Source organism: Pleurodeles waltl, chromosome 11 (assembly GCF_031143425.1).
Source record: "Pleurodeles waltl isolate 20211129_DDA chromosome 11, aPleWal1.hap1.20221129, whole genome shotgun sequence".
In the NCBI taxonomy this organism is placed as follows: Eukaryota; Metazoa; Chordata; class Amphibia; order Caudata; family Salamandridae; genus Pleurodeles; species Pleurodeles waltl.
Window position 1 is genome coordinate 175,644,202 of NC_090450.1, and position 27,085 is coordinate 175,671,286.

General features: G+C 45.3%; 1 protein-coding gene across 1 annotated transcript in view; it reads left to right on the forward strand.

Moving 5' to 3' along the window:
* The first annotated feature begins 877 nt into the window (after nucleotides 1–877).
* TM4SF18 (transmembrane 4 L six family member 18) overlaps nucleotides 878–27,085 on the forward strand; it is an 82,024-nt gene continuing 55,816 nt past the window's right edge. Inside the window, exons 1-2 of the mRNA XM_069215430.1 lie at nucleotides 878–1,204; nucleotides 7,164–7,259. Coding sequence (XP_069071531.1) covers nucleotides 1,025–1,204; nucleotides 7,164–7,259 — 276 coding nt within the window. The 5' untranslated portion in view covers nucleotides 878–1,024. The remainder of the gene's footprint in view (nucleotides 1,205–7,163; nucleotides 7,260–27,085) is intronic.

Here is a 27,085-nt window from a genome sequence, read left to right on the forward strand (position 1 = left end):
AAAACGGGTCTCCAGCAGATAAATATTAATCACCAGAGTTGTCCTGACACTTTATTGTTGCCTGAAAACTGTGGACTGTACAAGAAACTGCAATGCTTTTAAAACAGCTGCGCTGCTACAAAACCGGCCTCCAGTAGCAAAAAGGGACCTTTCGAGCTTCCCGGAAACGGCCAATACCTGGTACAATCGGGCCCACCTCTGATACCCATCTAATTGTACAATGTGAAATTAAAAAAAAAATGTGATTCATTCCAGCCTCCCCACATGTCCTGTGATTCGAGGAATATACTTTATTTTACCCACCTTCGTTTTTTTTCATTGTCACACATGAGAGCACCCTCAAATCTAGGACACCTGGATGTCTGCTGTACAAATTGTACTTGCATTTAATTTACTAGACAATGATGTGGTTCCTTCTATATTAAGAATTTAGGCCACATATAGGGCCCACATTACAAGCGACTACCATTTTTAGGTCACTAATGACATTGTCATCAGGGTGTGGAAGGAATGTTTCTAAATTAATGTTTCAAAATTAGCCCTTTTAATAAATGCATCTCAAAGTATTGATATAAGCTGACATGTTAAGGTGAAGTGCCTGCCATGTTAGAGAAATACATTTTTTAACATTTTTAAGAGAATTTATAATATTTGACATGATGTTTGTTGCAGGATTTACATAGCAAAAAATATTTTCGTGGCTCGGCTCATACACAGGCTCTTAGATCCCAGCCAGGAGGGGGCTCGGCTTTCCCTGTTAAATGGTGACTCCCCTATCTGTACTGCAGTTTTTGTGCTTTCCTTTCCAGGTGGTAGACCACAGGTCGCAGTCGAAGACGGACAATGTTTGTTTAGCTCCATATCCCAGCAACAAAGCGCGCTGTGCGTGTCTCTGACTCAAACAGGCGGACAGGTGCAGCGCAACTCTTAACCCTGCCGGAGACTTCCTGCATTAAATATTAGTTTTTTTAGAACCTGTCTCCGTTTGGAATCTACTTTTATTTCTGGTGCCACTTTGGCTGACATGTGCTCGCAGCAGAGATGTGGGGACTGGCTCAGCTTCTCGCTGATCCCACCTGCAGTTTGCTGCATGGCTGCCAACATTCTGCTCTACTTTCCGAACGGAGACTCGACTTATGCGTCTGCCAACAGCCTCACCGAATATGTGTGGTTTTTCGAAGGGATCTGTTTCAGCGGAGTCATGGTGAGTGCTATTTGTGGTCGACTTTGTCATCCTGGAGAGAACAGGAACGTAGCCACAATTGTACAGCAGGTGCAGTGGCACCGGGGCCCAGACACTTAGGAGATAATTGAAACCTGATGATTGCTGTATTTGTGTACTTCAGCAGCATTCAAACGGGCAATTTTTCTTGCTTGCACCGAGGGCCAATCGCATCCTGGCTAATATCGTTATATCCAGATTTTAATATTTGTTACAAAGCACTTTGAATCAACCAGTGAAAAACACATTATGGCACCTGCATTTAGAAAGGACTGTCGCCATTGTAAATAATGATGTGTGTAGGTCTTAGAATCAAAATTAACCATCTGTGCTACTCTGAATAAGTCAAAGCTGCCACCAAACAATACTCCTCTCAAGCAGGTATGTTAATCACCAGACTTATCTTGGCACTTGGCATGCTGAAAATTACCAAAATGGAAGGCCAATAAATCAGGGTCAGCTTATGTTCTGAGGGGCCCTTGCAAAAAGTGGTGGGGGTTCTCAACTTCGCTATTGTCACCTATTGACCCATCCTATCAACCACAGCCCAGCCTCGACCCTGCAACCCAGGGTTATCTTTAGCATTGGTGGCACAAGGGGGACAAAGTTGGTTGGTGCCCCCCAATGACCTCCTTCTGCACAGATTTCCAAACTATCACTCTACAATGTAGCCCCTTATCTCTCTTTAGCCCCTCTCTCACACTTATTTATTTTATAGAGCTACACACTACAGTGTATGGTGTCAGAGCACTATACACCACAAGCATAGTATACAGAGACAATTAGTCATACAATAATGTCAATCAAAGTATTGGAAATATTACTTACAACAATGAGGGTTACAAGGTATATGAGTCACATGTCATCAACACAGGTAGGCATCTTATGTTAAGAGTGTTTGGCTTGGACAAAGGGAGGTGCAGATTTACTAAACTTTCCCACACTAACCAAAGTTGCTGCACTGTGTTGCATGAGACGGGGAGAGCAGCACAGTGCCATATCAACCTATATATGGTGTTGTTGCTCTTTACCATAGCTCTGGTGTACCCTAGGCTTCCATGACAAAGCACACAACCTTACCCTATAGTACAGGGTGTGTAAGTGATTTCAACCATAGGTTTTGTACTCTAACTGTACTCTACATTTTTTCACCTCATGGGTACACTTCCAGGTGCAGAATTCTATGCTCTGACAAAGTATAACACTTAAGCATTTTGTATTTGTGCTGTACAGTTATCCTTGAAGAGATGTAGTTTTGTTTATGCAAATCACTTTCTACCAATGTTAGTAGTTAAGGATTATTGTCAAAATCCTTGAATAGTTGTATATGAGCAACCATGTCCCCCCCATGAAATGTCTGTTTGACACAAAGTACTGATAGTGCTACTTTGTGTTACCTTCTGGCTAATTCCCAACACAATTCATGATTTGCAGTAGAAATAAATCCCAAAACAACTCAGCGTCAGGTTGGCGTCACAAAAGTGTCAGTAAGTCTACCCCAGAAACTCAGGAATTAAAATGTAGCACAACAATTGTGGTTGTGTATAGTAATAAAAATTGATTACTACTCCAAGGAATCTCTTTTTAGTAACCTTAGAACAATGAAAAAGTGAGCAAAAACAAGGTTCAAAATCTGTGCCTGCCAGTTTATGCACAGCATTTTGATGCCAGTTCATAGCTTACTGTGCTACATTAGATGGTCGGGAACTTATGAATTACAGCGAATATTTATCATGGGTTTAAGTTTGCCTTGAGGCACAAAAGACGATGCAAAACCTGAAATTACTTTTACCAAGCCATGCGAGGCCACCTTGCATGGTCTGACTTGGTAAATGTGGAGCAACACAAGGCAGCGCAAGTTGCTGCCTTGCATTATTCTGCCCCAGGGAGGCTTTACATGGGTGGAGCATGGGAGGAGCATGCATCCACCCATGCATTTTGGCACATTCCCATATTTACCATTAGTGGTAGACCTGGGAATGTGTCAAAATGCTATGCCTCCCCAGCGGAGGCATAATGAGAAGAAATATGTTTATTTCTCCTAGTTTTTTCCTTTCTCTAAGTGTGCTGCATTGTACAGCACACATAGAAATAGGGAAATGTGTCTCTGATTGTTTTTGTGCAGGAAGGTGTCCCTCTCTGCACAAAAACAATCAGCCTACAAGGCAGGCACCCTTGCATCATGGACCGAGGGAGGGTGCCTGCATTGATGCTAGGCAGCACGTTGTACACCAGTGCAAGCTGAGAGCAGGAATATGCCATATCTTGTCAAATAAGGCACATTCTTGCCCTCTACCCTTCATGCAGATCAGCGCTGCAAGGTGACTGTTGTTTAAAGACCTTGTGCATAGGGTGTAGCTATCAATAGTGCAGCAGGTGCAGTGGCATGCATGCTTATGTGTCTCAGGCGTCAACTGCACTCAAATTAGAGCTGTTTTTTGTGGTAAAAAAGGGGATGACGAGCCCTTTTTAGAGACTTGTGCGCAAGCGCTCTGGACCATGTTGTAATCTCTCAGTGGGCTTCTAACCCCGCCCATGTCACGCCCATCAGTTTAATTGGTTAGTGGGCTTGCCTTTTAAAAATGTATTGATTCCGGTGTTTAGCCCTCCTTGAGCGCACCAGTGAACTACTGAAAACATACAAATCTCCGTGTTTTCAGCTGGTTTCTGGACTCCTTTATCTTTTCATTTCCTGCACAGTGCGATCTTGCTGGGCAGAAGTCGAGCACCTAAAATGACATCGACTCTGTTACAGGGATAATTGCACTTTTGCTGTTTACATGGATGATTGCACTTTTGCCGATAACATGTATAATTGCACTTTTGTCGATAGGTTTCACTGCGAGCGAACTTCTGTTTCCTTTTCTGTGTCTCCTTCACGCTCATGGTGACCATCGGCTTGCATATGTGAAACTGTTTTACTTTTCATTATTAGTTAACGTGGTAAGAAAAGTCTGGTTAGGAGTTTACAACGCTAATAGCTCTAACGCGAGCAAACGCGAGACCCGTTGCATTGCAAATGCTTGTTTCTTTATGTCTTCAGGGCAACCTTGCTATGCGACTGACCTTATGGCTACATCTAAATACTTTTTTCTGAGTCAAAATGCAATTCCCACTTCTCTGGAAGAGTTACAGTATTTCTATCTAGCAGTTTTTCAGGTAGTAGAGAGCAAACATTTCTGTGCAATTTTGAATGAGAAATGCAATGTCTGGGGCCTTCCTATAATTTTCCCTCTCACCTGAATAGCACCAATAAGGCCAGGAACTCACTTAACTGACTTTATATTACACTTGAAAATGTTATGAAAATAAGTCAAACAGCATCAAAGTAATTAGCAATTAAAATGTGCTTTTTGTCTGGAATAACCACACAACAACAGCTTAGGTATTAACAAATTGCAAACCAAAAATAAAAGCTGAACAAACCACATCTTAGACCCAGTGACTGCTTGCCAGGCACCGCAGCAGTGCCCAGCAGGTACTGGGAGTGGGGCTAGGTTCTATGGTGTGGCTAGAAGCTACACACATACCACTAGCTATGAATGACCACTGGAGACAGGGAGTGAATAAAGGCCAGGTACAAATCCAAAAGCTGAGGAGTCCAGCATGTACTAGTGGCAGGGTCACAGCCAAATTCTGAGCATTTATTAATATATGTCATTAAAACCCAACGTATATAATTATAAAACCCAAAACAATTAACTGACACATTTGTGTTGGGGAAAAGTATCGGTGTAACTAAGATAAGTAACTATATTAGCTGACCTGATGAATAAACTATAATGATTAATGGGTGGGCACTAGAGAATCATAGCGGGAGAAAAGAATTCGGGTGGAATGCTACCCTGAGGAATAGCCAGTGCTTAGATTATTTTCAAGCATCTTTTGGGTATTTAATATTACTTTCTAAGGACCATATTTACAAAAAAAATCACGCAACTCAAGCCTCCTTGCTGCGCTGCACAGCGTGAAAGGGCAGGAATGTGTCATATTTGCCACTATAAGGTGCATTCCTGTCCTTTCCTAACCCTGGAGCACTTTTGGCTGCCTTGCATCATGTTGCAGGAATGCTTGCATTGCAGACAGGATTGTTTTTGGTAAGGAAGGGGTGCCTTCCTGCACAAAAATATTCATTAGAGGCATTTTTTCTTTCTAAGTGTGCTACAGAATGCAGGAAACAATGAGGAGAAATAAAGATATTACTCCTTGTTGCACTTCTGGTGGGGAGGCGTACAATTCTGAAGCATTCCCAGGTCTATCAATGTTGGTAAATCTGAGAATGTGTCGCAATTCATGGGCGGATGCGTGGGAACACCCACGCTCCACCCATGGCACACCTACCTGCTACAGAGTAATGAAAACCAGTAGTTTGTGCTGCCTTTCAATGCTCTATATTTACCGATCCACCCAGGGCCATGCAAGGTGGGCTTGCGTGGCTTGATACATCTTACTTCAGTTTTGAGTCACCCTTGTGTTCCCTTGCGTGGCACAAGGACTATGCAAAACATTGATAAATATGCCCCCAAGTGGCAACGGTTATGCCCAGACCTGGATCCCTTGCTCACTGTGCATCGGCTCAAAACTGTACCTTCCTGAGGAGACCTAATAAAGTCAAAACCACTCTGGGGTTGCTTGTGGGTCCTTCTGGAGAGAGCCTCATCTGGCAGTTCAAGATTTACTGTTTCCATGAGGAGCAAAGTCAGCACTGATCTGCATATGTGGGCCTCTCTCAAGTGGTCCAGCAGGTGAAAAAACTATAGGCTAGAAATTGTACCCCTAGTGATTGATAGTTGTTAGACTTGTTTTAAACATTTCCCCATCAGCTTTTGTGTGCTTAAACTCATATAATCCCCTTATACAACTTAAATTGCTTATTATAGTTAGCTAGCCTGACTCCTTTGTATAACCCATGGATCTCAATTACTGCCGCATGGATTTACACAAAAATACTATAAAACATTATTCTGAGTCAAGTTCTGGTTTCTTGCAAAGTTTTATGCAAGTATGTTGCTCGGTTTTTGCTGTAATTGTGAGTGAACTTTCTAATGGTGTTTTAGTGGAAATGCAGCTTTTATTTGGCTCCCTCTGTCTAATATGCAGTTCCCTTTTTCCTCCCGCGACACAAAACAGGCCTCAAAACACCATACCCAGAGCCGTAGAGTTGCAGGGACTGCGGTAGCTGCTGCACATGGCCTCCTGCTGCCTGTGTAAGCAGCACGTGGGTCAGTGGCGTAATATCCCCGCAGCCCCAGCGTGGAGGGGGTTGGCTAGCCCCGGGGGGCCCTCAGCAGCACGCAATCAGCAGCGCACAATGGCCGGCCATGTGCAGGGACAGCGCCCCCTAGCCTAAGAGGTCCTGACTGGGTGAGGGAGTCGAGAAGAGGGTTCTCTGGATGCACTTTGCTGCCCCTCCCCTACACCCCCGAAGTTTCGTTACGGCACTGATGTGGGTGCAGAAAATACCCCGCACCCCCTAAAACTAAAGCCACTCTGTCCTCCCGCCTACCCACCTCCTGATCCCCCACACCATCCCGCCCACATATTTACCACCTGCTCTAACGGTATCGGAAATATGGGTAGATTTGGATGCATTATTTTAACCAGAAGGGGGTACGTGCACCGGTCTGGACCCGGAAATTCCAGGTTAGAGTGTTCCCTTTTCCATTCAAATAAGTCGTAATGCGTGGATGTGGGTGTGGGGATACAGGCCAGAATTACAGATTCCAGCTCTCCAGTATCCCTCACATACATTCAGGGAACTCATAATGAGACCCTGAAAGTCTGTAGGACAATCGTTTAGAGTTCCTTGCTGTTTCTGGCTGCATTAATAGCCATGGCTCTCTTTACTATAACATCTGATAGGTGCACGTGGTAACGTATTTAAAAGAAACCGAAATACATGATTCCAATCAGACTTACAATGTGCCTATTTTCTTTCCAGATGCTCATAATAGCAGCACTTCTTCTAACTGTGGAACAGTACACATGCTTCACTTGCTGCTGCTACCCTAACAAAGGCTGCAATCCAAGATGTTCGGTAATCTATCATCTTATCTGTTTATGTGAGGTTCATGATATAGTCAGAATGTTTACAGATATTCTTGTTTACCTTTTAAAATTTCACAGCATGCAGATCCTATCTTGACTACTTTTATTTGTGAAAGATGCATATGTCTCAGACTTATTTGATTAAATAGTTTCTTATTTTCAGAACACCATTAACCATGTTAGTACGTGCCACAGTGATGCAGGCATCTTATTGTAGCAGTGGTTGGGCTTTAAATAAGTAAAAGACAAAAATGGTCTAACTACAAACAGGGCACAATATATGTTACAGCAACTGGATTTAGTGAAATGTTCAAGAGTAAGAATAATTTTACCCTCTGAGTCGCCTCAGTCTTTGGTTAATAAGATGAACCCACATCAACACGCTGGCCCTTATTGTGAGTTGGCAGTTTTTAGAAATACCACATAAGGTAATTACCGATTTTTTACAAGTTTCTGATGAGACTGGCCTCAGCGAAATTACGGTTTACAAGTTTTACCTGGGGACTCTGGCTGATGAGAGTAGCTTGATTTGCCGGGTAAAACCGTGGGCAAGAATGAGGAATTACCAGTGGACATGCAAGGGTGAAAATCAAAGCACTTTGAGCCTGATTTAAGAAAAGTGGCGCTGCATCCAATAAGGTGCCACTTTTCTTGCGCACCTTAGCGCCCCCTTAGGACCACCATGTGCGCACCGTATTTAATATACGGCGCATCATGGTGCAAGGTAGGGGCAATAGCGTCAACACTTTTTACGCTACTCATACACTGTGTAGGATGAGTGCCAAAATTTTGGCTCTAATCCTGCACAGTACATTGGGGCCCATTGAAAGCAATGGTGTGCCCCCTTTTAACGCCTGCTCTGTGCAGGCGTTAAAAGTAACCGCAAAAAATGAGGCAGTGGAATCTCTTAGATTCTACTGTGCCATTTGTGCACCGCCCTTGCAACAGGCATAATGTGGCACAAGGGGTTACAAAGAGGCACAATGCATGCATGGCGCCACTTTTTATATGCAGTGTGGCGATTTTGGCCTCGTTGGGCCACATTAGCGTAAAATAAAATGTTGTTAATTGTTTATAAGAGGGGGCAATTTCCTGTCAATCTAGAACTTTCTCCCAGATAACTTTCACTTTCAGTTGTCACTAGGTATTCACACTCCAGCGTAAAAAAGAGACAAAGGCCCTCATTATGAACATGGCGGTTCAGACTGCCATGCTGGCGGAAAATACCGCCACCGGCATGGCGGTCTGAACCGCCATATTCTGAACAATGAGGCCCTCCGCCACCGCCGACAGGCAGCCTGACGATGGCGGAATACTTTATCCGACAGGGCAGCGCTGTAAGCAGCACTGCCCTGTGGATACAGAACACTTGTTACTCCCGCCTTTCCCTGGGAGGTTCCCCCACCAGAAAAAAGGCTGGCAGAAGGGGTGCTCCGGGGAAGTGCCCCATCCCGCAGGTCACTGCCCAATTTACGGGCAGTGATCTGTGCGACCCGTGCTGCTGCACACGCCGCACAGCAGCATTGACGACGGCTCCATGTGGAGCTGCCGGCAATGTCCCGGCCCAGCAGAATGTCTATTGTACGGCCGGCAGGGTCTCAAGGGGGCTGGCGATCTGTGAAAAGACCGCGAGCATGAACACAGCAGGGTTTCCCGCCGTGTTCCTAATGACCCCCAAAGTGTGGTGTTAGTCATGGTTCCCCCTGTAATTTCTAGTTTCTGATGTGGGTCCTATTTGTAACCTTCAGGAATTTTACCACACCCCACCAGAGTTACCACTACCCCTGGAAACAGTAACCATGGAAGCCAAGTTTCTGCAAATCATGGCAGTCATAAGGAAACCATCAGCAGGGTGCAGTAATTACTAGAAGCTGGATTAGATTCCTATTTGACGCAGCTTGAAATGAGGGATAATCATGCAAATTTGTGTATTGAGCAGCAGTTTCTACTTTTTCCCCTTATTCTGAACACTTTTCCGTAGTAAAAATGAATCAGATATTCACTGGTGACAGTGTCCTGATGAAATATCAGAGGTGTGTAGCTTCTCTAAATTTATAATATCAAATTTGATGGAAACTCCTATTTGTGCCGATTCAGTTTTTTTAGATAAATCATATTGAGGGCCTCTGTATCACAACTTCCTGACTTTATGCATCCCACAGGGATAGTCACCTTCCATGTCACGGTCCTACAAATAGGGCCAAACGGGCCTAAATTCTAGACTTTCTCTCACTCTAGAGGTCAAGGAACCTCTTGTTTTCTTTTGGTTTGATCCTTGCGAAATTGTTGGCGCAGGCTTTTGTAGTTTCCACTTCTGCATGCAGTGGAGAACCCCCCATCTCTCTTGTGATGGCCAAACTCACCAGGCAAAGTTTTGAGAAGCTAGGGCTAGCAGAACAATGTCCAAATGAATGGGATTCGATGAAAAAGCTGAACATTGATAGTGAAAACAGCAGTACAGAAATCACAGGCCTGATTAGAGTTTGACGGACAGGGTACTGCATTACAAATGTGATGGATATCCGATTCACCTTATTACAAGTATTTTAGGATACCTTTTTAATAAGGCAGACAGGATATCCATCACATTTGTGATGGAGTGACTGGTTCGTCAAACTCTAAATCATGCCTCAAATCCATTTCCTGTTTAAATCTGTTTATTGCTTTTTCATTTTACATACTATTGGCACAAGCAACAATGAGTTCCAACACTTCTGTGACAGTAACTCCATCTTAGTTTTGCCAATGAGGATACAATGCATTAGCAGTAGAGATAAGGCACATGTCACAATGGGCTACTAAGAAATCAGGAGTTTAGATGTGCATATCCAGTCTTCAGCAAAATTATAAGGTTGTACTTAGGGAACACAGTTCATTTGCAGGCGCACGCAAGCCACAAGAGTGACAGCTAACAATGACAGAAATAAACAGTATATTTATGTAAGTAACAGTAATAGTAACAATAATAAAAACAAAAATAAGAAACATTTGGGCCACTAAATCATATCCCTCCCCCATGTGATCAGTTACAGTGCAAGCAATCGTAACGGCAACCACATATAGATATTGTAGTAGTTTCTATTGCTTAAGTTGATTCTGGAGTTGAGTGCGTGTCCTTGGAGCATGTTGTGATGTAGGTCCCCTTCGCAAGGAAGGGTGTGAGTTGCTCGCCCACTGTGGCTTTGAAAGACAGTGGTGCATTCAGTGACACAGGGGTACTATGTTTGACAGTGTGCAAGTCAGCCATGATAGCATCACAGCCAGCCGCTATGGGATATTTGCGAAGCCCTAGGTTTGTCTTCCCCGTGTAGAGCAATACTCTCTGCCTGTGCCCAGGCTGTTAGTGACTGTATCCAGGCTATGAGGGGGGAAGGGTGAGGCGATTTCCACTTGCGAGTAATGAGTCTCTTGGCCAACAAAAGGCCAAGGTCAGTAAACCAGGACTAAGGGCCATATTTAACAGAAAATTACGATACGCGTCACTGCGCCAAATTTGGCAGTGTCTCACACCGTCATTTTCAAAACGCAGGTATGTGCTGTATTTACAAGAATATGGCGCACCCCTGTGTTTCCCCCTGCGCCGGTGCTAAATTTGCTGCCGTGCACCAACGCAGCAACCCTTCCACCATAGTGCAAGGATGGCTGCATTGAGGGGAGATCGTTTTTGTGCAGGTACGGACACCTTCCTGCACCAAACCAATCTTAAATTGCCAATGCAGAATGCAGCACACATAGAAAGAGCAAAAAACGAGGATAAATGAAAGCATATCAACTCGTTTCACCATGCTGATGCCACTCCTGGGGTGGTGTTACATTTTGACGTTGCCTCAGGTTTACGAAAACTCGTAAATCTGGGGCAGCGTAAAAATGCGATAGGTGTTGCTGAGGCACACCCACAGCAACACCCATTGCACGCCCCTTCCACTCAAAGTGCTGCATGTGAAGGGGCCGTATTTACAAGATGGGGTTAAGCCACAAAATGTGGCTTAACCCCGCCTTGTAAATACGGCCCAAGACATTGTGCCATCAGGGCGTCACGAAAAGTGGCGCTAAGAGCTCTTAAATATGCCCCTAAATTTCGTGTCCCTGCAGTATAAACCCAGGAGATATGTCTCCCATGTGATTATTAGGTCTGTACAGGTACTGTGAGACAGACAATGTTTCACTCCCTGTAAATAGTGATGCAAGTGGTGACAAGACCAGAGCATATGAAGGAGATCTGCATCTACCAGATGCATTTGGGACAAACAGCATCCCTGCAGTGAAAGTATGGCTTTATTTTGCCAGGAGTGAGGTAGCCTCTGTATACGATGTATAATTGGATTAATTGGAACTGGGCATTACAAGGAATGTGAACGGGACATTCCAGTAGGGTTGACCACTCTCTATCTTTGCAGGGGCGATTTAGGTCATCTTCCCAGCAAGTGCGGAGACATGTAAGTGATGGTGCAGTGTGCGCGTGCAAGGAATCAGTCAGCTAGTGCACCAGGTACCTGTTTTAGCCTAGTATGTGAAGATACTATAGGGTAGGTTGTGTTGGGGGTTCATGGGCCATATCACCCCATAACCGCCCTAGTGCTCCGATGAGGGAGAAAGTGTCTGGGGGGCAGGCCTTCTTCCTCCATCAAGGCATCATGTGGGAGAAGCATCCCATCCCTGTAGAGATCTCCCACAGTGTGGAGCCCCGCTTCATGCCAGGCAGATAACTCGGCCATTGAAGTAGTGTGTTGCCCCTTTGGTGTACCCAACAGTGCCAGTGCAGGGGCATAAGAGATTGTTGCTCTCGTGATATAGAGGCATTGACAAAAGCTATGGTATGGTATCTGTAAATGTATGGGTTTGGGTGGTGGTGCTCTAGCGCAAGGTTGAAACAATTTTAGAATATTAGAGATATTCCAGTCAGGCAGCGTCATGGCATTTTCAGGCAACCGGCGGGCGACTAGCCATCGTGACACCTATTGCAATTGGGACGCCAGGTAATAGTGCTCGAAGTTGGGCACTGCGAGTCCGCCTTGGTCTGTTAGTTGGTAAAGCTTAGAGAGCACCACGCGGCAACAGGGAGCATTCCAGATAAAGCCTCTCATGACTCGCTCAAAGGATCGCAAGAAAAGGGTTGGGAATATATTATGGAAGGTTAGCAAAATAATACAGAAGATGGCAGAGTGTGACCATTTTGAGTAGGGCTACACATCCTGCCATTGACAGGGGTAGCGTCTTCCAAAAGGCCACTTGTGTCCGCAAGGAGGTGACAGCATGTGTCAGATTGATGTCGAACAGATCTGTGGGTAAATGGAATATTCAGTTGCCCAAATATTTAAACATGGTGGGCTGTCAAATGAGAGGGGTACCAGCAAGGAAGAGGTCAGGGTTAGGTGTTTTAGGATTCAGCTGAAAGAGGCAAATCTTAGTTCAATTGACCCTCAAGCCAGAGAGGGTAGGGTATCAGTTGAGGGTGTGGGTAATCGTGGCAGGGATTGGAGAGATATTTCTAAGAAAAATGAGCAGGTCCTTTGCTTAAAGGGAAACAGAATGGATTCCACCTCCCAGTGGTATACTCCATTCGTACCTCTGTGCATGCAGGGCAGCTTCCAGGGGCCCTATAGCTAAGGAGAAAAGCAATGGGGCAAGGGGGCAGCCCTGGCAAGTGCCCCTACATTTGTTATTCAGGTTAGATATGAGGGAGCCCGTCTTAACCCTGGCTAATGTTAAGGTGTACAGCAGACGCATCAGTGTGAGGAAGCAGTTGCCAAGACCATATTGTGGTAGCAGAAGAAATAAAAAGGGCCACTACAGAGAATCAAAAGCTTTCTGCAGGTCGAAAACCAAGCAGCCCACACTGGGCCATGGAGTCGGGGCATATTTAAGGATGCAGAAGATCTGCCTTAAGTTAAGTGAGGTGGTGCAAACCGGAACAGACTCATTTTTCCAGATGTACTAAGGGTGGGACTAGGGGCGTCTTTCGATCTGCTAGTATTGTTGCCATGGATTTTATAATTGGTGTTAAAAAAAGGAAGAGTCACATTGGCCAGAAACGAGGCAACAGCCCCTGGGGTGGCGTTAGATACTGACTGATATAATGAAGTGTAGTGGCGTACCAATTCACCAGGAATCTAGCGCTGTGTGTAGAGCTGGGCGCCAGCAGCAGATCGCAGCACCATAATGGGACAACTGGGCTGGTCTTGCCTTATTTACCAGGCAAGGAGAGAGCCAGCTTTATCAGCCGTGGCGTAGGTCTTAGCAGAGTGGGCAGCATAATTAAGGTGATGCAGCCTTTCTAGGACTGTCACGTGTTTGCGCTGTGCCTCTGCTATGCGGGTTGCGTCGCCTTGGTTTTGAGGTGTAAAAGCCTACACTCAGAGCGTGATATGTCTTTATCTAGGTGTCAATGCATGTCCAATTGAGTCTTAAACAATGACCTCACAATGTCAATTTGAATATGTCCCATTCCGTCAATCTTGCATCTACAGTGCTGCCATTGAGATCAAAATAATCATCAATGGCTGAACCAACAGAAGATCGGAACATCTTCCAACGCTGCAGGTTGTAAGCGCCAGTTAGGAATGGCGGCGGGGGGGGGCACCTTGTACCATGTATGACAAAGGTATTCGGGATTATTATCTGAGTGGGTGCGCACTAGGTAGTCAAAGTGCCTGACAGATGAGGTGAGATCGAGTGTACTGAACAACCTGTCTTTCCTAATTTGTAGGAGTCACGGTGCTGGGTAAAAAGAGTACACCTTGGTGGAGGCATTGCGAAGATGCCATACATCAGTGAGGTGCCAGTTCTGCAGCCAGTCACTGAGTGTCTGAGCGTTAGAGGTCACAGCTGTGTGAGGCAGAGGGGGATGAGTGGTCCAGGTCAGTATCTAGTATGCTATTAAAATCCCCTCCTAGTAACCATGGGAGGCCTTTCCAGTGGGACAAGACCCCGATAACGTGCACAGGGATGTTGCTTGATCGGCATTTGGGGCATAAATATTGCCTAGAGGTATATGGCAATCGAATAGATGGCCCTTGATAAAGAAATAAAGACCCTCTGTGTCTGTCACCACATCTTCCACCACAAAGGGGACCCCCAGCGGGATCCAAATCAATATACCACGAGCATAGGAGGAAAAGTCAGTAGTAAAGATTTGTCCACTCTCTCTCCGCTGCAGCTTAGTGTCTTCTTAGAAGCATCAAATGAGATTCCTGGAGCAATGTGATATATGTAGATTGGTGCAGAAAATTATTTATTTATTTTTAATATTTCTTTACAAGTCCAGTGCTTTGTATTTTCAAACTCCGTAAATGAGGTACATAAGACAATGGATGGACAGCCAACGCGTTTCGCCCACTGTCGGGGCTTCTTCAGGGCTGTAAAGTAACATGAAAACAATATGTACAATATACACTAGATAACAAAAGCCCAGTCGCATAAAGAAAAAATATGATTCAGAATAGAAAAGTCAACTGAAGAGAATACTGCATACCAACACAATTGCAAAGAACAGTAAAACCGAATAGGAATATGTAAAATTCATAAGTGTACCCAAGACAAGTACATGTTGCAAATGTTAAAACTACAAATGAGCATGTGAGAAGAAAATATTAATGAGAAGAAAAAGAGATGTGCCCATATTTAAAAAAACAAGTAAATACAAAGGATCCTCGTGTGTTTAGAAACCAGAATCCAAATAGGTGTAAGAGATAGTGCATATGAAGTGAAGCATACCGTAATGGAATCCAGTCAGTCACAAGGGCAGAGGGTAACAGTACGTTTTTAGTGCCTAGTAAAAAAGACACTAGTAAGTCAAAATACGCACAAATATAGAAGGACCAAAGGTACGGGGGAAAAGGGAAAGTATATAATGGCACAACAGAGTACGTAATGTGTGTATTCAAAGGGAAAAAGTTTATACTTGATTCTTTGCACTCAGCTTTTTATGCACATATTACTCAGTTATAGACCCCCGCTTTTTGCACACTGTTTTATCGTACTTTGGTTTATACTTTCCCTTGATGGGGATACTTAATTTTATGACTCTTTGGCTGCTCTTATAATAATATTTCTCTGTGTTTCTATTCTTTTCGCTTCCCTGGTTCCAGGTGTGGACATTGGGCGTTTTTGTAGCCCTTTTCTTTTTACTTACTAGTGTCTTTTTTACTTGGCACTAAAAACGTACTGTTACCCTCTGACATTGTGACTGACTGGATTCCATTACGGTATGCTTCACTTCATATGCACTATCTCTTACACCTATTTGGATTCTGGTTTCTAAACACACGAGGATCCTTTGTATTTACTTGTTTTTTTAAATATGGGCACATCTCATTTTCTTCTCATTAATATTTTCTTCTCACATGCTCATTTGTAGTTTTAACATTTGCAACGTGTACTTGTCTTGGGTGGACTTATGAATTTTACATATTCTTATTCGGTTTTACTGTTCTTTGCAATTGTGTTGGTACGCAGTATTCTCTTCAGTTGACTTTTCTATTCTGAATCATATTTTTTCTTTATGCGACTGGGCTTCTGTTATCTAGTGTATATTGTACATATTGTTTTCATGTTACTTTACAGCCCTGAAGAAACCCCGACAGTGGGCGAAACGCGTTGGCTGTCCATCCATTGTCTTATGTACCTCATTTACGGAGTTTGAAAATACAAAGCACTGGACTTGTAAAGAAATATTAAAAAGAAAGAAATAATTTTCTGCATCATTGGAGCACTGGACTTTTCTTGCAATTTACACCATACGTGCAGTTGTGTGGCGGTGCACCGCCTTTTTCGTTTTCTGAGTAGGGCTATTTTAGCCTTTGAGGCTTTTTTTGCAGCAGGAGCCTTGGTTGAGTTGCACGCCCATGCTGATGATAAATTAATATATATATACTTTATCTTTGTGAATTATTAGGTACTTATAGGGACAGGTGCGTTGTCTATGAGCTTGCTGCAAACTTTCTTTGTGTTAGCATATGTAGATTGGTACTTAAGATAGAAGTAGATAGCATAGCAGCCCGCAGGGGTATGTTTACCATGCATATTCCAGGTTATCACTTTAGTACATGCTATGTTGTCCAAGACAGAGGTGAGAGCAGTTGACCACTTGCATCGGAGATGAGGATCTGTATGGGCATAAGAGTAATGCTTCATGAGTGGAGGGGATATGTATGGGCCACATTTTATATAAAAATGTAAATAAATGAAGACATGTCTAAAAATCATTGACCACAAGAGCAGTGGACAAAACAAGTGTCCGCCCAAAGTGGGAAACATTGTACGTCAAGAAATCAGTTAAGGTGTCAGTACAGGGGGGGAGGAGGTACAACAGCTAAATCTAAAGGAAATCCAATTGAGGAGAGATAGTAAATGCCTGCACAGTATACTTCACATGTGCAGTGGTGATAGCCAAGAACGAATATTCAATGTCAAGTAGAGCCCACATTTGCCACCAGAATATTGTGTAGATACATATGTAGAAAAACCTGTGACACAAAGGGACATGGTTAGACAACCACAAGCAAGGCACAGCGGCAAGTTAAACTCTAGACCAGTGGAATTTATGCAATATGAATCAAATATTGGTGTCTGCTGTTTGTGAAGTCACTTCTGGCAGGGACATTGACTCCAGCCGAAAGGGTCAAATGCCAGTGGAGCTTTCATTGCTAGAGGGTTGAGGTGAACCTTCATCAGGACTGGAATGCTGTGCATATTAGTGTTCCACGATAATCTGCTTCAGGTCAGGAGAAGAATTGGGGGTTCAAGAATGCTGCAGTCTAGTCTTGCATCTGCGTCAGCAGCTTCCAGATGAGGTGCAAGTTACTCTACGGTCTGACTGAGACAGTCAAGAAACCCAGGTTCCAGATTTCTCCAACCATTCGTATGCGTCCTCCGAGGAATCAAAGAAATGCGTGGCTCCATTTGCAACCACACACAGTCTTACGAGAAAGAGGAGCGAATACCGCAAGTTCAGCTCACGGAGGCAGCATTTCACAGCAAGAAAGGAAAGGAGTTTCTTTGGTGCTATACAGTGAATGTTTAATCCAGAAAAAAAGATACAAGCGTGGTCTACTTTGGGCTCAGTAAGCTTCCGGTTTTCGTGTAGGATGAAGTCTCTGTCATGATAATGAAGTAAGAGAAGCACCAATGGGCGGGGCTGGAGCCAGGTGGGGGTTTTCCTGTCAGAACATGGTGTGCCTTTTCGACAGAGAAGAACTGTGACAAGGCAGCTGGAGGGAGTAGGTCATGCAGCCATCTCTCCATATAAGCAACTGCATCTCGCTTCTCTGCCCCCTCCCGAAGGTCCACAACGCAAACATTATTCCTTCTTGATCTCCCCTCCACATCTTCAACCCTTCTCCAATGTTTGGAAGCCCTCCGATAATGTCTGTAAGGAGGATTCCATAGGTTGGGATTTCGGCAGCAGGTCTGCAAGGGTCTGTTCCACCGTGTCAACCTTATCAGCAAGTTTGCGGTGGTCTGCAGCAATGTAAGATCTGTGGCCACATTTTCTAACTTGGTTTCTAGGGAGGTCCTAGCATGTTCAATCGTCTCCAGCACAGTGCCCACTTTGTCTTCGAGCGGAACTTAGCGATCAGGGGGCTCTGGGTGGCATAGGTCTTTGGTTGCTCTTTAGTTGCCATCATGGGATGCAAGGGTGTGCTGTAGATGGCTGAGCGCAAACACCCAATGTCAATGTGGCATATGCAGCGGTCCCCTCATGTAGTAGGTGTGCCCAGTGCTCGTCAGGGCCCGCGTGCTGGTGTCTAGGTGTCTCTGAGACACTGCAGCACGAGCAGCCCAGTGCAGTAGATAGGGAGCATCTAGCAAAAATGTGTCATGATGGCAGCAAATGAAGGGAGGTTGGGGAGTCGTAGGTTTCAAGTCAGAGAGGGCACTAATGAGAGCACAGGAGTCCAAGGAGAGAACTAGGTATGCAGAGTGTGTTAGCAACAACCCGGGAGGGCGCATAGTGGTTCAGCGGTAAATGCGTACTGCGTCCTCTCTCACAGCATGGTCTGTATGGCTCTGTTAGATATGTACGGGGCCCACCTCAGGGTACCTGGACAGCAGTCTATGAATGTTGCGTGGGTTCAGTGGGCAGGCAGAGTTAGTTGTGCAATGACAGTAAATGGTTTCCGTCTACTGCTGCACAGGATTACATCATGGAGTCTCCCCAGGTATCAGGAAGATAACACTGTAAGCATATGGGTCACATGAAGGAGGGAAGGGGGAAGAACGATCATGCTTCAAGTCTTATAGGAGAAGGTGGAATTCCCTTTTTTTCTTGATGTGTGGCCAAAGGTTTCCAAGCACTACCAGGTGGCCAGAGGGAATATAAAACTTCCACAAACGTTTTATTTGGGTTTATTGGACTGCACACATAGTATACAATTGGTAACTGTTTATATAGTCAGACAGTAATAGGGCGAGCATGAGTGATTGAGGTGTATACTTCAGACGTCCTTAAGATTTATTTCCTGTTTTTTTCACATGTCCACCCTCTCCCTCCATCATTGGAATTTCCCTTGATCCTAAGAGCACCTCAAGTACCACCTTAAGAACCCTTGTCAGACACTTCTTTGAAGTTATTGTCCCTAAGAACACTATTATTGGTAGTAACCACATTGTGAAAAAGACTAGAAAACTAGGGCCCTCTCTAAATATCTTTCTCATTCCTAGAGACACCAGCACATGGTCTATCCCTGGTGTTTGTACCCATAGTGAGGGCAACATTCCACTGTAGTCAGAAGCTGTGCCTCGGGCCTTCAGGCAAAATTGGAGGGATGAGAACTCCTACACCTCCACAAATGTGTAGGGTGGTAAATCTCCATTCTCTGTCTACTTCCACCAAGGTCTGAAAACCCATCTCTTAAAGCCAAATCCGGTCACATTTGAACTGTCTGGAAGCCAGACCACCCCTAATGAGTGGCTGTTCCCACTCTGTCTTGCCCCCCCCTCAAATCTGCATCTCTGCCACTTCCCTCACTTGGTCAGTCTCTCCGATGAGCTTCATCCTAGCAGTATTCCACCTGTCCCCTGCCCCTGAGCCTGTATCCTGACACCCCCCCACTTTTCTCCCTTTATCTGTAGTACCCACAGTAAAAAACATCTTGAACAATGTGCTGTTGCTTAGAAGCTAATGACTCATAGCCAACAAAAATATCCTTGGGACAGGCAGCTCCCCCTCTCAAACATTTTGATGGTTCTCCCTGTCTAATGAGACATATACCACACTGACAGCAGGGCAAAATAAGAGGAGGGATCGAACAGTTGCATCTGGTCAACCCCTTTCACATAGTGTACGGACGGAACCCCAATTAGCCCCTGAGGCCCTCTCTGTTCGACCCCTCCTCAGGTTTTTCCCCTCCTGAAATATTGTCACATCCCCCAGTAGATCGAATCATTAATACAAGCAACAGTATGAATGAGTAGCCTAGAATGGGCTCTCCTCCCTCACACAGTGCAGAAGGGTGCAACTCTAAAGACTCTAAAGGGCCATGATCTTCACAATAAGAGACTGAATCTTGTTTTTTGACAAGGGTCCCTAAGTCGGCCAGTGGGTCAAGAGAGAATGAGGATTCATTATCTAAGAAAAGTATCCACTATATAAGATCATTACAAAATTGCTACTCAGTAATATATGAAGATATTCTATCTACCAAAAGATTCCATGACCCATCGTTCAATGAGGGGTAATTTGATTTGATTGAAACTAGCCTCAATGATCCTAAAATGTTAGAAGGGCTTGTGGGACTGGAACTGCGAAAAAAAACTCCTGCGCTGTCCCAAATGCAATTTAAACTCAGGCCACCTTATTGTTCCCTCCCACAAGCTGTCACTGGTAACACAGATAAGGATAATGATTCGGGGTTGACAGTGGTAGATTGACTCGGAGAGAGGAGTATCCCTTCTCCAAGCAGAGATGGGGAGCTACGCATGGATACCTGTTGGAAAGTGGATTATTGGTAAGGGTAGGTAAGTACCTACACATAGCAATAGGCCACCAACCCCCACTAAGTCCAATCAGATCTCAATAAATTAACCCCAGCTCAACCCTTGGTAGCTTGGCAACAAACAACAAGGCTTAACTTAGGAGACAAAGGCCCTCATTATGACTTTGGCAGTCTATTTCGCTGACTGCTGAAGTCATGCCCTCCACTTGACCGCCATATTATGGCTGCTGGCTGCTCTCTGCCACTATTTGACAGGGAGGCCGCCAGCAGCTATACTAGCGGTCGGCGGTCTAGTAGAGCTTGCTCCGTCACCACCACCACGTCACCACAACACCGCCCGCCGTATTACTGCATTGTAGACGGCATGGCGGTGTTGTGTTGGCGGGGCGCTGGCGGCAGAGTAAGCGCCATGGACTCCGTTCCCTCCCGGATGACCACCACCAGGTAAGGTGATTGACCGACAGGGCAGGGGAGGTGTTGCCTGTTATGTGCATGAATGGGTTTGTGTGTGTGTGAATGGAGGGTTGTGGAGGGTGTTGTGGGTGTTTGTGTGCCTGTGTAACTGCATGTATGTTGGGGGTGGGGGAAATGTGGCCATGTGTGCATGTATGTGTGAATGAGTGAGCGTGGATGTGTACGTGTATGTATGTATGTGTGTGCGATGGGTTGGGGTGTACAGTACGCGGATGGGGGAGGGAGTGTCGCTGCTAGGGGTGGTGGGGGGCTTATGGTGCGGTCAGGGTTCGGGGTTTGGGAAGTGGGGTTGTTCTAACTTGAAGGGGGGTTGGGGAGTCTTGTAGTGGTGACAGGAATGAGTATTCCTATAGCCAGGATCCTTACCGCCAGATATTCTGTGGCAGCAGCCTACTCAAAATACAGCAGGTGGTGTTAGGTGGACCGCAGGGTTGAAGGTGGTACAGGTGCAGGTGGTACAGGTGCAGGTGGTACAGGTGGTGAACTGGGTGCGAAGCAGCCAGTTCACTACCCTTGTCATAATTTGGTGGTCCTGCACCGCCACGCTGTCGGCGGTCTGGCCGCCACCACTGGCATGGAAGGGCAGGACTGCCAGGGTCATAATGACCCCCAAAGTGTGTACAGCATTCAAATATCAAAAAGCAATATTTAAATAAAATACAGGAAACAGTTTAAAAATCCCAAACCAATTGACAAAAATAGAAAATATTTGTATCTTTAATTTTACACAAAAATGATTAAAATCGGATATGGGGAACTGGAGATTTGAATTTTTAAAGAATAAATGTTTTTTAGTGCACAAAAATTAAAAGTGCCAATCTGGATACCTGGTCGCACTCGACCGGGGCAAAGTCAAAATTCGAGGCTGACCGCAATGGAACCCAGCTCGGCTACAGTGAGTGGGAGGCCTCGGTCAAAATTTTACCTTCAGACTTAGGGGGTCATTCTGCACTGGGGAATCCTCCAGGGCGGCGCAGCTTGCTGCGCCGCCATGGGGATTCCGACCCCCACACCGCCATCCTGTTCCTGGCGGTTTTGGCCGCCAGGCAGAGGATGGCGGTATGGGGTGTCGTGGGGCCCCTGGGGGCCCCTGCAGTGCCCATGCCAATGGCATGGGCACTGCAGGGGCCCCCGTAACAGGGCCCCACCAAGATTTTCAGTGTCTGCCATGCAGACACTGAAAATCGCAACGGGTGCTACTGCACCCGTCGCACCCCTTCCACTCCGCCGGCTCCATTCGGAGCCGGCATCCTCATGGAAGGGTGTTTCCCGCTGGGCTGGCGGGCGGCCTTCTGGCGGTCGCCCGCCAGCCCAGCGGGAAACCCAGAATCACCGCAGCGGTCTTTTGACCGCGCAGCGGTATTCTGCCGGTGGGACTTTGGCGGGCGGCCTCTGCCGCCCGCCAAAGTCAGAATGACCCCCTTAGTCTTTTTTTCAGGACAAGTTTCTCGCCGGGACGAAGTTGCAGATTGGACCCGACTACCCTGGAGCCCTCTTCGGATAAGCGTTGCAGGAGACCTAGGTGAAGAATTCTACCTTCCGACTTAGTCAATTCTTCAGGATGGAAATCTTTGTCCGGACTGAACTTGAAATTGGATTGGACGTCCCTGGAGCCCTCCTTGAATACGCTGTGCGGGAACCCTCAGTCAACTTTTTATGTTCAGACTCATATTTTTGAAGCTTTTACTCTCCAACCTTGGACGACCCTCCACAGCAAGCCGAATTCAAGTCAGCATCGTTGGATTGCCTTTTCAGGAGCCCCCAGTGAAATCCTGGAAGTCTGGGGCTCTGGAGCTTTTCAGTGGGAAGAACCTGCAAGTCAGGCCGTGTTGCAATCGATATAAGCCGGCTTGACTCACAACATTGGGTTGATCCCTTCATGGAGCTTTTTACCCAAAGTTCTCCAATCTTCTCCAAACTTCTGGATCTTCTTCCAGAAGGCCATTGAAGGTCCTTTTGTAGTCCACGGCTCACCACAAAGTTCCAGAAGCTCTGAGTTGCTCCTTGAAGGTTAGAACTCCAACACCCAGAATTCACCTGGCTCAAACTCAACAACAACTACTGGACAGTGTTCAGCTGGTCAGTTTCTTCAGGCTTTGATGCAGGGGACTCTGCTCAGCTATTTTCTACCTGTAGCAAACAGTGAGTCCCTTCTTGAACCAGTTGAAGGCAGGCAAAGTCCTTTTTGTGGTGAAGCTCAAGTGTGCAACTGGGGCAATCCTTCAGAGTGCAGTGTCCAGGTGCAGGTCAGGGCTCCAGCATGGCAGTCCTTCTTCTTTTTGTCTTTGTTCCTTGTAGGGATCTGAGGTGTGGGTCAGCTGTGCCATATTTATCCTTTCTCCTGGGGTGGAAAGCAGGGGGTGGCCTCTTGACCAATCACATGCAGGCCATCACCCTCTTGGATGACTACACCCTGAGAAGTGTGGTGAAAATCAGTCCCAGGGAGCAACATTCCTCAAAAATCCAAAATGGCAAAGATTCAATTTTGGAGGTTGGGTCTGGCTGAGCCCACCCACTGGTGTGGCTAGGTTCCCTTAACACACCTCTCTCTAGCCCTCCCCTATCTAATCAGGGGGGCACCTGGCTGTCTGGGTTTGCAGGAAATGAGGGAGGTCCAGTGCTGCCCCAAATATCCTTCCCTCCTTTGAAGTCCAGTTTGGCTGCTCTCCCCCCATCCTGTTTCACCCTCTGCTGGGGCAGATCTCCTCCCCGAGGGACTTGCTTTGTTCTCAGCCCAGGCCACTTCACACCTCATTAAGGCAGCCTGGCCAGGCTGCCAGAGGCTGTCCAACCAGAGAAGGGCACTACAGGGTTGAAGTTGGCAAATTGAAGGCAGAGTTTCACAACTCTTTCCCTGAATTAGTTATATTAAATTCAACATGGAAGTTGTTGGATTTATTATAACAATCTGTTTGATACCAAAATTGAAATATTTGGCTCTTTTTGAGACTTTATTAATTAAAAGTAAAGCCTCCCCATGTTAGCCTATGAAGCCTATTCACTAAAGTGAGGGAAAACAAATGTGGCTATTTTTCCCTCACCAGGGCTTATAAAACAACTTTGAAGGTACCTGCTTATAGTTACACTGCACCCAACCCTGGGGTCACCTAGGGTGCACCTTAGGGGTGACTTATATGTGACAATAAGGCAGTTTAAGACTTTAGGAGTACTTTTAATTCTAAAGTCAAATTTGAAGGTAACTTTAATTTAAAAGCAGCCAGCAAGGCACCCCTGGCTTAAAAATGACACTTGGCTCCTGAGCACTGCACCTATGGGTGCACTACCTATGCTGGGGTCCCTAAACCTACATGCCCTACCATATACTAGGGACATATAGGTAGGTTGATAGAGCCAATTGTAATTCGCCTAATTTGCATATCCACTTTACACAGAGCATAGGCCCTGGGACTGGTTAGCAGTACCCATGGCACAGCCACGAGTCAGTAGCCACCAGTATCTGTCCAAAACGTCTGGGGCTGACCAGGCAAAAGGAGGACTTTCTTACAATACCGATCACTCACAGTGCATAATTTACTCTGGAATTTCTGACCCGCTTAATGTAATTTCTCTGGGTGAGTCCAACATCTATTCAACGTCAGAAATTGTCTAATATAAACACCTTGTCCTGGAATGTTGCTGGGTTATGTTCCAAGCTTGGTGGCCCTGCATGGAGCTCTTTTATTGGTCAATTCGATATCTGTTTGCTCTAGGAGACCTGGAGCTTGGACCCCACTCACACAAAAAGTTTCCTTCACTTTTTGTCCCAGCTACCTCTAATGGAAGGGACACCCCTTTGTGGCCTTTTAGTATGGATACGCACCTCCTTAAATATAATACTGTATCCTTTAAATAGCTCATCTCTAGATATTCAAGGTATAGAAATCACCTGGGAGAATAAAGTTGTGATTTATTTGTATAATGACTGGTCTTGAACCATCTGAGGGCGCCCAGGGAGCAATGTAATATGCACAACTTTGTGATAATTGCAGGTGACTTCAATACCACCTTTGAACACCTGGATAATGATGGTCACCCACAAACTGAGGTGGAGGATGAGGAATGGTGGGTCCCCCCCTTGAGATTCCACCAGTAAAGAGATGGACCGAGGTTGCATACCATCTGCTCTCATTCACATTATCTTGTGGCCTAAGGGTTTGTAATGGGCGGACAATGTCTGATATTCATGCTTCACATACCTATAGCCAAATTGACCACAGTAGCAGGATAGGCTGTATTCTGATTCCTATCCTCCTATGAAAATTTGTTGTTAACATGATGATTATTACTAGATGTGACAGTGATCACAATGCTTTCATTTGTAAATTGTCCAAGTTGATTGACCATCAGGCGCATACGATCCTGCTCTATCAATCTAAATCTATTGAATGATAGTCTTAGACTTAAATGGACCAATATAGTATCCAGACCGGGGTTAGTAATGGCTACGAACAGTGCACTACAGGAGGCTATAGTGACCCTAGAAAATCACCTTCCCTTGCAAACCTAAACACAGGACGTTGGGATAATCCATGTAATTTTTTTTAAAACCCTGGGGGACTGCTTCATGCAGAGGTGGCAGAGAACCAAACAAAATTCGTTGGTATAATAAAGACTGTAGGCTAGCAAAGCATGAGCTGTTTAGCTTTGAGTGGAGAAGATCCTGTGCACGCTAGGACACAGAGGAAATTATATAAACAGGCCCATGTCAAAGTTGGGAAAATCAGATCTGGGAAGAGTTATATGAGGCCGGGATGCCAAGGGACTCTAAGAGATTTTGGTCCATGGTAGCTAATGGGTGGCAGAATCCTAAAGACCATCTACCCAATACTATTGATCTGGAGGTATGGTCTAAGTATTTTTCTGAGCTATTCGACTGCACTTCAGGCCTAGCCTGTGAGGGATGTGCCCCAGAAGATCATGGGTTATCTGCATGCCCACCATCATTAATTATAGCACGTGATGAAACCCTATCTGCAATTGTGTTGCTTTGGGGAAAGTGGCAGGACTAGATGATGTCCATGGAGATTAATGTTGTGCAGACCCAGAGAACTGGGCCACATATATAAATATGTTACTAAATGCGATCCTTAAAGGGGTAGAAACTCCTGCTAGCTGGAAGGCTGCAGCAATAGTATCGATATACAAAAAGGGTTCTAGGGGTTCACCTTTAAATTACAGAGCCATAAGTCTGATAGACATTACACAAACGGTTTTCTGTAGGCAAATTTTAAACAGACTCCAGGATTGGATGGACTAGAACAAGGCCCTATCATATATACAAGTAGGGTTATGGAGTGGCATTAGTACTATTGATCAGATCTTTAGATTTATGACGATCTATTGGAAGATGGTGTCCCTCCAAAATTCACACATATATCTATATCTGGTCTTTGTGGATCCTAAATCTGCATTTGACTTGGTTCCTCAGCAGAATCCTTGTATGGTGTTAAAATACATTAGAGTTCCTGCTGACTTACTGAGAATTTAAGTGAGGTTGCATCAAGGCACCTACTCACACGTTAGATGGAGTTCCCAGAGGGGGTTAATAAGATGTATAGCAACTCCCAAGGGGGTACGCCAGGTTTGTATACTCACCCAACTTTATTTTCCCTTTACCTAAAAGATGTGCTGGCACACCTGCAAAATTGTGACAGTGTTGCCCTGAAGATTGCAGTAAGGAAATCCCCCCTTCTCCTGTTCACAGATGACACTCTGCTGGTGTCTAAGACCCGAATGGGTCTGCAGACACTGGTTGACTGGTTTGTGGACTTCTGCAAAGACAGAGGGTTGATAATAAGTCAAACAAAAACAAATTTATGGCCATCAATCCACATAAGTTCTTTTGGGGACCCATCATACTTGAGGGAAAAGAACTTGAAAGAGTTGCAGAATTTGACTATCTTGGCATTAGGGTCACTAGCAATATGCTCTGGTCCTCCCAGGTTAAGAATGTACTGGGCATCCAGAACTAGGCAGATCTCACCTGTACTCAGAATGTATAGGGTGAAGGCTGAAGGCAGTGCCCTTTATGAAGCAGAGATGTGGGGGTTTGTAGGATTGACTTGTTTGGGAAAAGTTGAGAATAACTTTTTGAGATCTTTGATTGGGCTCCTGAAGAGTAGAACCCTGTTACCCTTACATTGGAACCTGGGTATAAAATAAATCGCTCAGAAAGTGCAATCAAGAACAGTTTTGTTCTGGAGGAGATTCAAGTCTACACCTGCCCTAGTGGAGTATTACAATGCTTTGAAAGAAATAGTTGAGTTAGATAAGAATTATACCATTCACTGGATACAATCTGTCAGAGATACATTGTCCCAAATTGGTTTGGAGGACTATTGGTAAAACCACGATTGCCTCCTGAGCGTTTCTAAGGTTACACTTAAGGAAGCCTTTTGGGTGCACA